This window comes from Ammospiza caudacuta, chromosome 3 (genome assembly GCF_027887145.1).
Source record: "Ammospiza caudacuta isolate bAmmCau1 chromosome 3, bAmmCau1.pri, whole genome shotgun sequence".
Taxonomy (NCBI): Eukaryota; Metazoa; Chordata; class Aves; order Passeriformes; family Passerellidae; genus Ammospiza; species Ammospiza caudacuta.
Window position 1 is genome coordinate 75,002,705 of NC_080595.1, and position 17,368 is coordinate 75,020,072.

Sequence of the window (17,368 nt, forward strand, 5' to 3'; positions counted from 1 at the left end):
GTGGACACCCCTGATAAATCCCAGTCACTAAATGCTGCCTGTCACTTCCCACAGGACAGGCAGCATTTTAACAAACCCATGAGTGATAATCCACTACTTGAGCAGTGCTGTGAGCCCACATGGACAACACAGGATGTCTGCATGAAGTTTCACTGCGCTTGGAGATTTTTAAAATCTAAACCGGCTAATTGTTCATATCTAGTTAATTGATTTCTTTTCTTCTCTGCTTTGAACTCATCACTGCTGTTTGGTAACTTGTGTGTATTAATGAATGACAATTGCCTTCAGCAGAAATCCAGATAATTGCTTCTCTGGTATAATACCCACACATTCCTGCCAGTATGTTACAGGGATATCCCCTCCCACCCCACAACAAGGCATTCAGACACCTGTAAGCACAGAGATCTGCTGTGACACCCCACACACTTACCAATCATTGGGGACTCTATGAAGCTCCAGGAGTTGGTCTGAGGGATGTAGGACTGCAGGACCCCCGCGGCTCGGCCGGCCTCGTTGACCCCTCCGAAGACGTAGATCTTGCCCCCGCACACGGTGGCCGCAGCCGAGTGCACGGCCTTGGGCAGGGGTGCGATGGTCTCCCACTGGTTGGTGATGGTGTCGTACCTGGGGATGACAGCAGGAGCAGTGAGCTGAGCTCAGCAGCACTGGGCAGCACAGACAGGCACAGAAAGGTGGCTTGGCAAGCAGAAGGAAAGCAGAGGTGGAAATGTATTTTTTTTAACATCTTGCAAATTCAGCCACTTGGTAAACAGTGTAATGAATGCTTTTCTCTAAGATTTTAAAACATGGATAGAAGTCCAGAGAAAGCTGGTTCTGTTTTCTGTATATGCCTCTCAAATCTCATTACAGTCCAAGGTGTAGAAACTCGGGACATCTTTGTTGAGATGTCTTCCACTGATTAATTTCTTTTAATGAGTATACAATGAGATTATTCTTGCTAATCAGTGCAGAGATATCCAATAGTGACTGTGGGCAGGCAACTGTTAATATAATTCAGTTGTTCAGCTTGTGGAACACATCTCACCTGTAACATAATGCAACATGATGGCTCCTTTTACTCCAGTTAACTGACCAGCAACTCTCATTTTGTGCCAGAATAAGTTGCTTCCATTTAATTTTCAGTATGCAAACCAAGCTACTGTGCTTCATTTCAGGATGCTGCAGCTGTTAATGCTGGAGTAAGATTTTACCATTGCATTTGTATTTGACATGAATCAAACAGAAAAGAGTATGCATGAAAGTGCTAGATTAGTTTTAAGGTCATAAGTATCTGATTTAATTAAGCCATTGATCATAAGGGATGTACAGTTAACAATCCATGGATGAAGATTCATTTTAGACAACATCACAAGTACAGGCATCCCTTTTTTTTTAAAGATAATGTGGCAGGGATCCTAATAGCTGTACTAAAATGAGTCTTGGAGACAGTGGAGAATAACGTGATTTTTAGGTTTCTGTATTTCCATGTAATGACAGATGCAGTCAAAGAGGAGTTTCCTGCATCGTGATTTTTCAGAATTGTTGACTGCCAGAACAGAAACCCTCACCACCCATTCAGGGCTTTTACTCTTAAAGACAGTGATATGCAATATGCAAACATGAAATGAATTGATGAACATGAACCCATCTGCAAAATATCATTTGGCAACAAGGGAATTCTCCCTATGTAACATGTCCCTCAAATTTTCACTGCTCAAACTTAGGGAAAATAAAAGGGAGGAATGATAAAAATGGCATAAACAGCAAAAAATAATGTGCTTAATAAAAATGCACTAATGAGTTTCTAAGTAACATAACTGAAAGTAATTAACACATTCATAAAACTGAAGCAAAAGCAAGAGGGAGGCAAATTTTAACTAAAAAAAAAATAAGGAAAGTCCCTTATAATGAGCATGGAGAACTGCCTTGTATGATGGTCTAAATTAGTTACACAGAAATTAAATTCATCTACAACAAGTGATCAAAGGGAAGAAATATAACAAGATTAAACAACATGGTGCTGGGAGTATTCACAGTGACACACCTTTGCTGGGCTGATTCTTGTACCAAACCTGAGCCTGCAGATGCATTTTGACTGCACAAGCAGCTCCTCCAGGAAATCACCACATGGCTGCATCTCCTGCATTCACTCACAGCACTCAGAGGGAGCAAGACTCACATCCACCCGAGCAGATATGCAAAAGAATCTCACATAATATAAAGTTTCACACATTGCTTTTGGGACATACTTTGCTAACTCAGCTACTGCAGTAACTGGTAATTTAATTCCTGATGCCTTGTTAAAAAAAATGGCTATAATTGGGTATAGAATGAGAAAAACAACAGAGCTGAGAACTGACCTAGTGCTCTTTCTCTTGTTCCCCCTTTAGGACCATTCCACCTGTCAACTGATACATTTTGTCTCACACCATCCACTCTGATTTAGCACCAGGAACATTTGTGGGCAAAGTGGTCTGAGATGGGGGTGGTGAGCAGCCAAGTCCCTTCCCTGTTGCTGGCACAAGTACCTGGCACACTTCAGCTCCCCAGACAAGGAGATTTTTGGCAACAACATTCTGGGTGTCCCAATATGTTTTTGGGAAGAAGGGCTAAATATACGCTGGGGGCTGGGTGTGGCTGAGGCCTGCATCCATAGGAATACTAGAGAAAGGTTCAAATTACAAAAACAATCATCTTTTTTTCTGGATGAATGTCCTTGCCTCAGGTCCCATAGGCCCCATTTTTAACGCACTTCCACTGCTGTCTGTTTATGCTCTGTGATGACACAGTAGATCTTTCTTTCCCCTATTGTCCTTCACCAGCCACTGAAAAACCAAAACCGACGAGTCCCACTTTATCTGCTGAAAGCCAAAGGCTGAAAATCTACTGGATACAGGCGCATGTGGTGAAGCTTAAACCCCCACTCTTTTCTTGAAGGCCATTTGGTTTATAAAATCAGTGAACCATAAAGCAGGTGGGCGCAAGTCCTTGTTTACCTAACATGGCCAGATAATGTGGGTTTTACATGGGCTGCTTAGTGAAGCAACTCTCTTGAGTGTCTGCCCTAGTCCTGAGGCTGAAGAGGAGAAATTGATGCCTTCAAGGCTTCCTGACAGCTGTTCACCAAGTCCCTTCATCCCCTGGGAATTTATTCCTCCAGTTCACTCCATCCTTGCAGAATGGGTAGACTTGATTTCTAGTCTGTTTTGCTTCAGCTTCCACCCACCAGAAAGTTTGTTTCTTTTTCCCTGTTGGATTATAAAGCTGTCTGCTTATCAAATCTCTCTCTTTCACATATGGACGTGCAGAAAATAATAAAGTCAACTCTTTACCTTCTATGGGATAAACTAAGTAGTCTAAGCTCCTTAAGTCCTGCAAGGCAGGTTTCCATCATTTTGGTCAATCTCAAGTCAGCTCTTAATGTGTTCACACAGGGATTTGCACCAGATTAACTAAATTGGTTTAAAAATGAATGAAGGTGAACCTTTGTAACCTCCCAGGACAGAAAATACTGACACCTGCTTTACCTCCCTGCCCTAGGGCTTTTCCATCTGTTGTGTCATCCCTGGCACTGTGATCACACCACGGCCACTGGAGCTCGTGGGGCTCCTGGCTGCCTGTCACACCAGCCTTGCTCAAGGGCCAGCAGGGAGGAAACTGATTTAAAGAATAATCACTTTGATCTCTTTCCATTAGTCAAGCTTTGCATTCGAATCCCCTGTTTGAAGCTGTAGATGGAGACATAATGTGAGCTGGCTTCAAGCCAAGCCAAGGTTTTTCTTCCCTCTCCTCCGCTGCTCCCTCCTGGTGTGTCCATGCTTGTCCTTGGCCGTGGGCCTACTGAGCCCATCCAATTTGCTGAACTTGAATCTTCAAAGACATCTCCTTTCCCATGGCTGACTCCTGGTCTGCAGTCCTTGCATGCTAGGGACTCATGTGTGGTTTTATACACTTGGCCTCACACTCCTTCCTCTGTCCCCAGCCCTGCAGGACACGTGTCCCCACCTGTCATTCATGTGTCGCTTGCTCTGGGCACAGGGATCTCATCTGACCCTTGTGCACTCACTACCTTCTGATTTATGTATTATTCACACATACCTTATATATTTTTAGATCTCTTACATATGTGTATATGCACATTATCTGTATATATAATGTATATATGTATGTATATGTATAATTTATATACCCATGATACAACAAATGATCCGAATCCAGCAGAAAATACAGCTCAGGCCTAAAGAGAGCACATGCAGAAATAAAACCTTGCTGGTTTCCACAACTCTTCACTCTTAGGATTTTTTAATCTGCGGGACTGATCTTCCCTGTCTTTCATTCATTTCATTCACCTCCTCCTTCCTTGCTCTTTCCCTATCACCTCAGTGTTACCAGCAGCAAACCTTTCATTTCAAGCTGTGCCACTCGCTTCACTGCCTTCTTGACTTTTGATCTCTTCAGTACCTGAAAACAGTATTTTTTTTCCTCCTCAGTCTCTTAATTTCTCTCCTCCTAGGTTAAACAGCGATATGTGTATCTTCATTTATTCACATAATAAGATCCTTATATCATGGTCAGCTGCTTACACACTGACCATTTCTGTCAGTCTGCAGGAAATCCTTCAGTTATTTAAGCATTATTTAATTATGTTTGCAAGAAAGCTTCTATTTAAACTAAAGCAGTACAGTGTCTTATTGAACTGCTCTTCAGATAATTCACATATTTAAAATCACAGTAATGGATTACTATTTTTTGCCTTTTTTCTTTTCTTCTGACAGGCTTAAGAAACTATCCTAAGACAAGACAATATATGTGATTTTCTTTCATCTACATAAGATATTTTAAAATCATTGAGTCCAGCCACTAACCCAGCACTGCCAAGCCCACCACTAAACCATGTCCATCAGCACCACATCTACATGACTTCTAAATACCTCCAGGGATGGTGACTCCAATGCTCCCCTGGGCAGCCTGTTCCAGTGCATGGCAATCCTGATGAAGAAATGTACACCTTCCTTGGGGGAGAACCCCTAATTCCTACATGATTCTAAAACAAGAAGTTCTGAAGCAGGTTTTAAAATGTATAAAGCTTATTCTTCACATGGATTTTTTTAGGCTGTCTTCAATGTATGCACTGCCATAAAAGTAATCTCCTAATTTTAGAAAACGTTATTGCAAAAGTGCTGTCAGGTCAAGGGGATTCATCTTCTTCTGTCCTCCAAACATATAATAACCACAAAGCACCCACATTTCCACACTTCCAGTCACATACATTGTCTTGTCAGCATACACAGCCTTCTCGGCTCTCAAATTGCATATATTACAGGGCCCATCCATTATCCAAAGACCTAGCTCGTGGATCCACTTCATTTCACCAGCTCCCAACTTAACTCATATCTCAGAAGAAGACAGAAAGTGTAATACCTTCTTGCCTAACACCTAATGACTTGCTTCCTGTCACACAGAACCTTGCCAGAGGGGCTTGATGGAGAACTGCAGCCATGCTGTTATTTCCCTAAACACTCATTGCAAAAACATAACTTTCCCTGAACATATACCCATGCACAGCCACAAATGGACTTATAACTCAGCCCCTCTGGCACATGCATATTATTTTAAGATGAGTAACGAATGACTTCTATTCATCTGTTTGTGATTGATAGTCCCATATTATCCATCGAGATGGAATTTTTGCTGCCTCCTTACAGACAAATGGCAGATAAAGGGTAAAGAATCTCAGCCCTCTTGAATTTGATGGGAAAACACCCGCTGTTTGAAGTGGCACCAGAATTTCTGGGTGAAGCTGCACCCTTCAGCATCAATGACACAACTGAAAGCACAGAGAGAGGGACACAGGAGCTGATGCCATTAATCATTATGAGTCCAGTGGTCCCTACTTGCTTTAATGCTTTGTAATGGTGCAGCAGATGTATGAACTGCAGGCATGTGGCATCATGTATAGCTAAGGTGGCCTGACATTTGCTTTTAAAAAGTAAGATGCTGTAAAAACCATATTTGTAAGATTTTAACCATTTAGGATCAAATATTACAAGAATTCCATGAAAAACATGTGGAGAACAAGAAAGAAACTGGGAGAAAATGCTATGTTCTCTGTCTTCAAAGACCCACTGCGGTGAGACACCCTGTAGACATCATCCTCTGGGTCTGCTCACTGGTGAGGTCAGGCTAAGCCACTTTGGAGTGGAGACATGCCCTTCACCACGCCAACAGACACACGTCAGAACCTGGCCAAAGCTGGGCATGGTCACGCTTGGGCTGACTGAGCAAGCAGAAAGCAAAATGTGGTTGGGAAAGATAAGCTGCATGTGCACCAGGGGAGGTGGTAAATGGTCCAGTGAAGGAGGATGTTCAGTGCCTTGCCCTTCACACTGTGGTACAGCCCAGGACTGCAGGGTCAGGCCTGGATAAGCCCCTGCACCTCCATCTGGGGGCATAACAGGGCTATAATCTCAGAGGCCTCCTAGAAGGTGAAAAACTACCCCAAAACCCAGGAGTGTGTGTCTGCAATTCCACACTGAGGGGAGGAGTGATAGAGGTAAATGTAATTTTTGGCATCACTTGACACAGAGCATATGATCACGCCACATTATTTTAATTTAGTGCTTTTATATGACCTGCTGAAATGACACAGAGGTTTACCCCTTACTGAGAGATTGTATCACACTGTCCCATCCAAACCAACACAGTATTTGAAAGAGGAATGTGCAATCCACACAGAAATATGTTAGGAGAAAGTTGGTTTCTTTTAGCTCTAGAGGAGGAGAGGGAAGAAAAGCAGAACCAAAAAGTGGGCATTCGCTGCTTGTAACACAGCAGCCAATTCAGCAATTAAAAGTAATTTTAGTTTGTATTTTAGTGAGTTTTTTTCCCAAAGCTGCAATCCAAATTCAGAAATCCTCACTGCTTGCAAAAATAGGTACAGCAGTTTAAATTCCTGAACCCTGCCTTGTCCAAGTGGGAAGGGCTTTTGTGTGAAAAGGCCTGACTTTGTTGAGCACTGCTAGGAGAGTCAGCCTTCTGTCACCTTCATTTCTGACAGCAGACCCTGAAATATCCTTTCCAAAACACAGCTTCAGCCATGCTGTGCTTCACTTCTGTCACCCCCTACTGTCATTTTACTATGAAGAATAAAAAAGGAAACATCCCCAAACTTCTCTCATTTCCCAGCATAGCCCGAAGGAGGCCATGTTGCACTTTTTCCATGGCTCTGTCTCACAAGCCACTCTATAGACAACAGCAGATTAATTATAACCACGGGTTTAGCAAATCCCCATGACAAGACATCCTTATTGTGGCTGAGACAGTGTGCACTGAAATGATAGTGAGGAAATCTGCTCCTTTCCCACATCCAGGTCTCCTGGTGGGCTTGCTACAATGGAAAACCAGCACTGCTGCTCTCACTGAGCCAAGCAGGGGCCACCAAAGGCCTGAGTGTGACTTTGCAGGCTGCAATGTCATCTGTGGTGAGGGCTGGGTGACTGACATGAGAGGGGAAGGACTGGCGGGGACTCTGCTTGATTTAGGGTTCATTCTGCTGACCAACATTTTGGATTCTTTAACAGAGACAGTAAGAATCAGAGCAGAGACAGAAATCAGGCCCAAGGAAAACTGAAAAGAGATAATTTAATCAATGACAACTATCAAGACTCTTCAATAGCATTCTTTTGCTGCTCATCTTTATCAAGAGATGGAATGAAACAGCATCTCTTTCCTGGGCCCTTTTTTTCCTGTGCTCACAAAAATAGTTCTGCCAGTTAAAAATTTACTGACTTAAATTATGGGATGAATACCTACAGATATCAGAAACAAATTTGCTGAAAAGGATGAGATTTTTTCCAAAGCAAGTTCCATGGGCAATGCCCACCTTAAGTTCTGGGTGAAGGAGGGGAGCAGTGTTCACATGCTGTGTTCACTGTTATGAGTTATCATTCATTTTTTGCTGTCTGCACTTCCCTGATGTCTGAGAGCATCATCACCAACACCAGTTCCCAAACTTTTGAAAAATGTGTTGTTTTTTCTTCCCCTGAAATCCTTCCTGATGGCCTATCTCTATTTGTCTTGACTGTTAAGGCAACTTTTACTGGAAAATGCCTGCTTCAAAATGTTACTGAAGAAGTATTCAAATTCAGCGTTTTAACTGACAAAAATATTTTTGGTTGCCACATTCACTTAGGAAAAACATTTCCCAAATATATTTCCCAATTAAGTGTTTGGGGAAGGCTAAGACTGTATTGATATTTTTGGAATAGAATATTCCAAAATAAACTGCATTTTAAAGTGAATTCTATTTTTTTAATGAAAACATTGATATAGATATAAAATCTATGGCTTTATTGAATGCTATGGGTGACAAGAAATCAGTTGGTTTTGGAATTTTACTTAGTGAAATATTTTTGTTGCACTTTTGTTCCTTCATGTTTTTTTAAGTTCCATGTGAAAAAAATGACATCTGGAGTCTACTTGAAAAGAGAAATTTCCATTCTCTCCCATCTTTGTTCAGCCAGGAATTCAAAACTGTTTCCATTTATTATTGGTTGTTTTACTGTGAACTTGGCAGGTCCCAGCCCCAGGCCAAGACCACCAAAGGGAGGATCTTCCAGCCAGGTCAAGGCTGAGGTGCTACACCAGGAAAACACATACAAGAAACTTGCTTTGCTGTTGGTTTTTTTTTGATTTAAAAGGAAAAAAAAAATACTATTGTGGTCTGTAAAGACTTTCATCAATACTAAATTCAAAAGGAGTTTATTAGTTCATTGTATAACCTGGAAAAATGTCCAAAGAAGCTTAATTCCTCTCTTCCCTCCCCTGAGCAAAGAGAGAAACTGGCAACTTTCCTCTTTGGTTTTGAAACAATGCTTTCCACTGAAGCTTTTAAATGGAATCTAATCCTTCCACTTTCCTACTTTCTTAGCTGTTATAAAAGGTTATTTTAACATATACAGTCCATTTGATGCGTCCTTTAAAAGGCAAACAGTCCTTTAGCGTAGCATGAAGGAAAAGCTCCAGCAAACACCACATGGTTTGGTTTTGTGGGTTTTGTTTTTCAGGTGTGGGTTCTGTTGTTTTTTTTACCTTTCCACATGGTCGACATTGCCTGCCACACCGACCCCTCCAATGGTATAGATTTTCCCGTCGTACACCAGGCTGTTGTGTCGACACCTCGGGACGGTCATGCGGGACACGAGGTTCCAGTTGTCCAGCAGGGACATGTAACACCAGACATCGGCCAGCGTGACACCCGCCTCCATCCCGCCTGGCACCCAGAGAAAAGGGAGAGTTACCAGAGATCCTGCCACGGCAGCAGCTCTGCGCACAGCAATCAAAGCCAGTCACAAAGTAAAAACTCTTCAAATGACATTTGACTAATTAAAATAAATCACCCTCAATACTGAGCATCTGTTCTGATGATGCATATCTGTGTCATTTATTCATGTGCCCCAAAGGCTGAGGTTTTTTTAATAAGATGACATACAGAAATCAAGATGTCAGACTATGAGGGACACATACATAAGGGGATAGACCCTTCTCAGTGTTCATAAATAACTTCCAGTCTATTAAATTACTGCAACACTTGCAAGAAGGTGTCAGGAGGCTGAGTGAATCTTGGCTTGTGAGACACAGGCCAGCCTGAAACCTAAAATGCTTTAATACAGTGATGGATTGAAGCAGCACATGTATGGGCACAATAAAGTCAGTGCTTGGACTGTAGGCTTAATTTCTAATTTTCGGGGCAAATTTCTTATTTATTTTCATTTGCAGATAAAAGACAGAACCAGCTGTACCACTCCTGTAAAACAGTTCAAGATGATCTCATGAAACATTTATATTGATCACTTTTTAACTTCTGCTTGAAGCTTCCAAGGTTGCCACTTAGTGGGTGTCTTACTATCCTGTTTTGAAGCAAAAAGAGATGAAATTATTTGTTTGGGACCACACTCAGAGTCAATGGTCAAGCCAGGAAAATGAACTAGACACAGTTCCATGTTTTAATGAGAAAACCAGACTTCCTCCTTGGTATTTTGCTCTCCAAACCTATGCTATGCAGTGCAAGGTCCAGTTCTTGGAGCTTGCAGCAGGCCATTCTCACTTCTGTTGGCTCCCCTTCACATTTTTCCTGTGTCTTCTACATCTGAGCAATGCAAAATATCAACTGACTCTTAGCTGCATTTCCAGCTCTCCTGGTTGCAGCCACCAAACACCATCCAGTCACTCATCCAGATTCAAGGGAAAGAGCTGAAATGAGCTTTAAAATTAGGACTCTAAGCTTTCGTTACTAGGTATGGCACAGCCTAAAATGGCTGTACATATTGGAAAGCACCTCAGCTAAGAATAACTAAAAGCCAACATCTGACAAAAGCCTCCCCAGAAGACTTTTGCTCCAGCTGCTCTCAAGCATGGGCAAACAAGCATGGGGAAAAAAACATCAAGAAATAATTTCCAATCAATTCTTAGGGTCTCTATGCAGTATTAATGGAATTTAACACCACAGGCAGCAATTTACTGCAGAAAATGCACTGAGAGAGCTCGGCAAGGGAAAGGCAACAGCTGTAACCCCTTACTGGTACAGATGCCAGGTGCATCTGTGCTCCCAACGACATCCTCGGATGACACACATCCGCACCTCCCTGCCCAGCCTCCTCTTCTAATCATCCAGCCCCACTCAGGTGCCATCAGAGCATTCTTGCATTGTCTGGTGGAATTGCTATTCCCCCTCTAGCCAAGCAGAGGTACCAACAGACTGCAAAAATCCAGATACTGTGATGCTCAGGGCATGGTGTTGTCAGATACTTTGGAAGTTAAAGCCTTTTAAGAGCATGGTCTCAGTTTCACCAAAACTAAGAAGATTATAGGGCTAGTGACTACTGTCAGAAGAGAAGTTTCAACAAGTACAAAACATGAATGCTCCTGTAAGCAAATACTTTAAGTGTAGGTCACATATTCAGCAGTTCAGTCTGTCTGTCTCAAATTCCATAACCTACCATTTAGATTCAAATACAGAGAGTATTTTAAATTGTGTTTCTATGGCACTGAAACCTCTTTGCATGCTTGATGGATGTCAGACCTATTTTCTTCACATTGCAACTGTAAAATATTGTTGTTGACTGCTCTGAGAGTAAGTTAACACTGCAGAGACATGAAGAATGATAAAAGCAGGGGAATTCCTCTCTCCCAACATTATTCCTACCTTTTTTTTTTTTTCCTCCCCAGGAGCAGCTGGGTAAAACTCTGTCAGGTTCTGCTTTGTCTGGGTATTGTAACTTTTCTCCCAGCCCAGTAAATCTGGGGGGGGGGTTGAATGGATTGAGAACAGCCCTCTAGAGGAGGACTGGGGGATACTGGTGGACAAAAACCAGCAAATGACCCAGCAAAGTGCACTTACAGCCCAGAGAGTCAGCGTATCCTGGGCTGCAGCAAAAGCATCAGGACCAGCTGGTTGAGGAGGTGATTTTCCCCCCTCTGCTCTGCTCTTGTGAGACCCCACCTTGAGTACAGTGTTCAGCTCTGGGGTCCCCAGGACAAGAAGGACATGGACCTGTTAAACTGAGTCCAAGGACGGGGTGTGAAAATAGTCAGAGGGCTGGAGCACCTCTCCTATGCCAACAGGCTGAGGTTGTTCATCCTGGAGAAGACAAAGGTCTGGGGAGACCTTATGGTGACCTTTCAATACTTAAAGGGAGCTTATAAGAAAGATGGAAAGAGGCTTTTTATCATGGCCTGTAGTGACAGGATCAGATGTAAGAGTTTTAAACTGAAAGAAGGGAGATTTAGATTGGACATAAGAAAGAAATTTCTTACATTGAGGATGGTGAGGCCCTGGCACAGGTTGCCCAGAGAAGCAGCGGCTCTCCCATCCCTGTTGAAGGCCAAACTGGATGGAGCTTGGAGCAACCTGGGCTAGTGGAAGGTGTCCCTGCCCATGGCATGGAGGGATTGTATTAGGTGACCTTTAAAGGTCCTTTTGAATCCAAACCCTTCTGTCGTTCTGTTTCTATGGAATCTGCTGCTTACCTGAGAGATAGATGTTGTCTCCAGCGCTGACCACGCTGAAAAACTCTCGGTCATAGAAGGGCAGGCTGGCCAATGGGTACCACTTGTTGTTTTGAGGATTTAAGCAGGTGACTGCTGTTAGAGCACGTTGGTTCATGCCAATCATCTGGCGACCCCCAACTAAGACTATTACCTCGGCTACTCCTAGGATTCAAGGAAGAAAAACAGTATTATAAAAAAGTGGCATCTCTCAACCAGGCAGGAACCCATCCAAAAATACTCATCAGTCAGGGAAATTTTAATGTATCGTATATAAATCTGTTTTAGAGTCTGCAATCAAACCACGAAAGGTGAGAAAAAACAGGAATGTGTGTGTGGGGGGAGCAGTGGGTGAGGAATGACACTATGAACACTCTTGGGAGAACTGGGAGGGAGAATGCCATCTGGGCAAAACTTGGGGGGGGGAAGAAATAAAAAGGCAGTTCCATGTAAAGATGTCCATTCATTTCAACAGTCTGTGAGTGAGACTTGCAGGTAGCAAATTTCTCTTCCATTGAAGAAAATGGGCATTTTGTCATAGCTTTGGAGCTTGGTCATTATCCAGCAAAAGCAGGTTTGTACTTTAACCTAAATAAAGTCTTCTCACATTAAAAGCTAATGTCTGGAGAAAGTGAAGCTATGGTTATGGATCTTCATCCTGACATTCTTTCTGCATGCAGTCTATTAATACATAATTTTCTGGTGGGCTATTTGTTTGTTTGTTTTTTTTTTTTTTTTTCTTTTCCCGGGGAAAGCAGATTTTCAGATTTTCCAGACCCGGAAAACATGTGCTCAAGTCACAGATCATGGTCCTGATCTACCAGGTGCTAGGAAACATGACAAAGATGGCCCCTTGCATTAATATAGTTATTTACTGAGCTTTATCTGTGCTGGAAGAGCTCCCCCAAGCCCATAACACACAAGGTGTCCAGCAAGCCAAACTGTCTGTTCATGCAAAACTTTCAAGTCCACATCTCTGAGGTTTTACTCCCACTTCACAGCCAGAGCTGAGTCATATCTGATCTCTGTGTTACTCCAAACTCCTCTCCAGACTCATTCCCACAGAGATGGGTCACAGTATAACCCTGGGATGTTTTCTGACTCCATCCAAGAGTCAGGTGCGGGGGATGGTTTGGAGTTGGCATTTAGCTGAAGTGCTAAAAAACCTTTTGCAGCAATTGGAAGCCCCTGTGCAATGTGCTGCCAGGAGAGGTAGGCTCAGAAGAAGGACCAGGAGGCCACAAGCTGGAAGGCATCACCATTTCAGGAGCTGTCTCCTGCCTGGAGCCATTGCTGAGATGTGTTACAGTTCCCAGCCCACAGACAAGTGTGCACAGGTGCGGGGCAGGAGCGAGACTGCCAGCGAGAGGGATTAGGAGCAGCAGCGGAGAGAAATGCGTCTGCAGAGTAATGGATTATCGTCACTCTTCATTAGCATTTTCAAAAAATACATTTGTGTCATTCAAGCAAGGTTACTCTCTTAAAAGTTATTAAGATAAAGTGCTGTACAGTTTAAAATAAATATTTCTCAGTAACAAGAGATCATTATTTTTGCGCCATACCAGAAAATCTAATCACCTGTGCAAGACATAACTTGATTATAATCAATGACCTCGAGAGGGCATGTGACATGCAGCGGCGAGTCCACAAAGGGTGTTTAGAGATCCTTTGTGCCTCCATGAATGCTGTTGATATGCAAAATAACATGATTCTATATAATTAGAGTCTGACCTAAAAAACTATAATCACCCTCCTTTACCCTGAGAGAATCACTTTTCCCTCATCAACAAGCTTCTGGAAATGGATCACATTACACCTACAATTTTATATACATAAAATAAGCACTTTTCAAAAATCCCTTCAAACATCACACCATTAGTCGTTTTCAATGAAAGACTTTTTAGGGTAGATTGTTATTGAAAGTCCTCTACACTTCGTCCTTCTGAAAGGTGCCTTGATGAGGCAGTCTCCCGAAGCTGCAAATGCCGTGGTTTGATATGCCATCTCCGTGCCGCATTAGCATCAGTGGCAGTGACAGAAAGTTTTGTCTGGCTTTCTGTTGTACTTATGGGAGGCAGAAGTACAGGCAGCATGTTAAAACAATTCACCTGCTTCATCAGACTCCTTCTTGGATGCAGTTTTCCTATGTGGCATCTGCATTCTCTGTTCAGCCAATATTTAGGACATTTCTCACATCACCGTGATATGGGCTCAGCTGGCAAGGTGGGCACTTAGGGTTCTTCCATGCATTTTTCCAAAAAGGAAACATGTGTGAAACTTTTTAAGAGGACTTGGTTTTTCACAGCTGCTGTGCTTTTAAAAGGGAGTATGTTATGTGAGATCCATTTGTTCTGGAGGCATTAAACAGTCTGATCTAGTACTCACCAGTATAAAAATAACATATTTTCACCAGCCTCACCGTATAAAAATATTATACTTACAAAGGGCTGTGAAAGTGAAGGTGTTTGATGAAGATCAGACAGATGCTCCCCACAAGAGGCTCCATGGCAAAAAAATCAAATTTTACACCTATTTCTACAACTAGAGAAACTGAGGCAAAGGGCTTATTTTCAGGATAACAGAGGAAAGTTACAGTCTCTGTCAAAGACAATAATTCCTCAAATTTAGGCTCCTTTTAAATCCCAGTTCAGAAGCATATTTCTGAACACCCATGTCCACCTATTAGGAGAGGCTCCTAAATTCTGAAGGAAAGTAACAATGGAAAATTGAGATGGAAATATCAGCAGATTCTGGGAAGGAGCCAAGGTCTGTGCCCTGTGTCAGGGCATGTCCAGGAAATATGGAACCAATGGGTTGGTGTGGTTGAAGGAAGTTCTGCTTTACCTGCAGAGAGCCTGGGCCGGGTCCTCGGTGTCTGCATCTCCTGGCGGGCGTGTGGCAGCATGTGATAGCGCTTGGCTTCGTTCACCAGGTCCCGACAAGCCTCCGAGGACTTTATCAACTCCTCATTGTCAACAACATTCAGCAGATAGCTGGGATGGATGAAGGGGAGCCTCACCACTGCCAGCAGCTCCGCAGCATACTGTGATAGGGGGGAAATAATAACACATGCAGCCTTCAGGTCAGACTTCAGCCACTTGCCATCTCCACTTCCTTGCTTGTAAACCATCCCCTGTCATCCAGCCTGGAAACAAATGTGTCATGGATGCTGCATACAAGCCCTGCCTAGTGAATGAGTAGGACAGAGACAATGCAGCCCTCAGGGCTCCCTGGCCCAGGCTGGGCTTGGTCCCAGAAACTAAAAATAATCTTCAAAAGGTGGCAACTCCTTTTATACAGCACCGTATGGAGGAGTTTTTGGAAATAAAAGCTCATTCAGAATTCAGGCTGAATGGAACACCTTATGCAGTGGAGACAATGGAGACAAGGAGTGAGCATTTGAGTTATCTGAATTAACATTGAAATGTAAGTGTGGTTGTTGCACTGTAATAAAACCCCCAAACAAGTCTTTTCTGGCACTATAAATGTGAAACAGAAGTCAGTTAATAGGGTAGATTTCAATAACTATGGTAGACCCTGAATGATGTCAACCAATTGCTAAAAATCTTTCAATTAGTAGAGCTTATTTGTTGGTGAAACAAATTATGTAGCTCTAGCTTTTTGGGAAGTCTGACTCCAGAGGGTGCTATAGAAATACTGACAGTAAGTTTAATCTCCTAAACAAATACATTAAACCCATTACATAAACCCCAGAGGGTAAAGGACATCTGAGCAAATGAAGCTGTCTGTCACCAAACACAGCTTAAAGGACAACAAAACCCCAAGAGAGAAAACTGCAATTGAAAAAACAGGAGTCCATCCCCAGATTATACTTTTTATATACAGTATAAAAAGTTATATACTGTATATACTTTTGTATATACAGTTGTGACATACCCAACTGTATATAAAAAGTTATATACTTTTTATATACAGTTGGGTATGTCACAACACTGCAGGAGAATACAGTGAAAAGCAGAGGAATGGGAAAACATACAACTCCAGAAGCAAGGCAGACAAACAGGATGCAAACTAAGGGTGAGTAGCAAGAAAAGATAATAATCTGTTGCAATAAATATTCATACAGTGGCAGCATCCAAAGATCCCAACAGGGATTGAGGCCAGGATGCAAATAAATATTCCTGAGGTCCGAGCTGGTCCCAAGAAACTCTGGGCGCCAGCAGCATCTGCTGGCCTGCAGATGCCTCTGGTCTTCCAGAAGCCACTTGGCTCTTACTTTCTTTTTCAGCAGCATGCCAGTCCCTGCAGTGTGTAAGAGCCAAGTCACAGCAGGAACAGGAGCAGGGATGGGAATGGAGCAGGGGCATAGTGAGAAGGGAGGGTAGGGATATGGCCTGAACTGGATAATGGGCTGGCCAAGCAGGTGGAGGATGCAGTGACAGCTGTGAGGGCTTCCAGGGCCTTCCTTTTCCCCACCCAAACTGAAGAAGCAGGCTTAAATTTAGAAGAAAAACAAAGGATGTCTCCTCCACATTCACACCGCTCTCCTACTGGAGAGCCACATCACCATGGTACAAGTTCTGCCAAGGCAAAAATGCAACAACCTGTGGGGTTGCAACAGCTGATCTCCCAATGTGCCTTCAGATCTGTGGCCTCGAGGAGATGAAGGGTGTCAGGCTGACTCCCAGTCCCCAGCTTATCAGCTCTCCTCAACACTAGAGCTGACAATTTTAGGTACATCTTAGAGACTTGAAGCCTGGCCACTCTGCAATTGTTTGGGGATAAAAAAGTTGTTTGGTGATATAAAATGGATGGATGGAAAAGTTACACTGCTTCTCCTCAGGGGAAAAAAAACCCTGTGAGCAGTTCATTCCTGACTCCTTGCTACTACCTCTAGTGTGGCACAGAGCCAAGTAGGGCTTGAGATCACTTAATCAACCTCAAAACATAAAAGAATACACTCCTCCCTTGCTGAAATCCATTTCTGAGGTGCTTTCTAGGAGGTACAACGGCTGCTCCTTCCCCGGAGCCACAAATGTCATGCACTTGGCTCCAGATATCTTAATGTCATTACCTTGTAAGAGAGGAAGCAGTGGACATATGGCAGTGGGTGGCAAATCTCTGACTTCAGGAAGTGCTTTTTTTAAGAAGGTTGGAGGCGTTTAACCTTACACAGGAGCCAAAAGGAAATGTGGCATCGGGACAGGGGAATAATGCGGAGAGAGTGTACACTGCCAGTGGGTGAGACAATCCCACGGGGGAGGCTAATTCCCACTACAGGCTGCTCAGGAAGCAGTACAAGTTGCTAAAGGCAGTTTAAATAAAGTTGTAAAATGTATGGAAGGAGCCAGCACCTTCCCTT

The 17,368-nt window shown here is 43.0% G+C and overlaps 1 protein-coding gene across 1 annotated transcript in view; it reads right to left on the reverse strand.

Moving 5' to 3' along the window:
• KLHL29 (kelch like family member 29) overlaps positions 1 to 17,368 on the reverse strand; it is a 145,770-nt gene that overhangs the window by 21,606 nt on the left and 106,796 nt on the right. Inside the window, exons 7-10 of the mRNA XM_058802019.1 lie at positions 14,890 to 15,088; positions 12,028 to 12,210; positions 9,091 to 9,271; positions 431 to 624 (exon numbers count right to left, since the gene is read on the reverse strand). Of these exons, the coding sequence (XP_058658002.1) occupies positions 431 to 624; positions 9,091 to 9,271; positions 12,028 to 12,210; positions 14,890 to 15,088 (757 nt within the window). The remainder of the gene's footprint in view (positions 1 to 430; positions 625 to 9,090; positions 9,272 to 12,027; positions 12,211 to 14,889; positions 15,089 to 17,368) is intronic.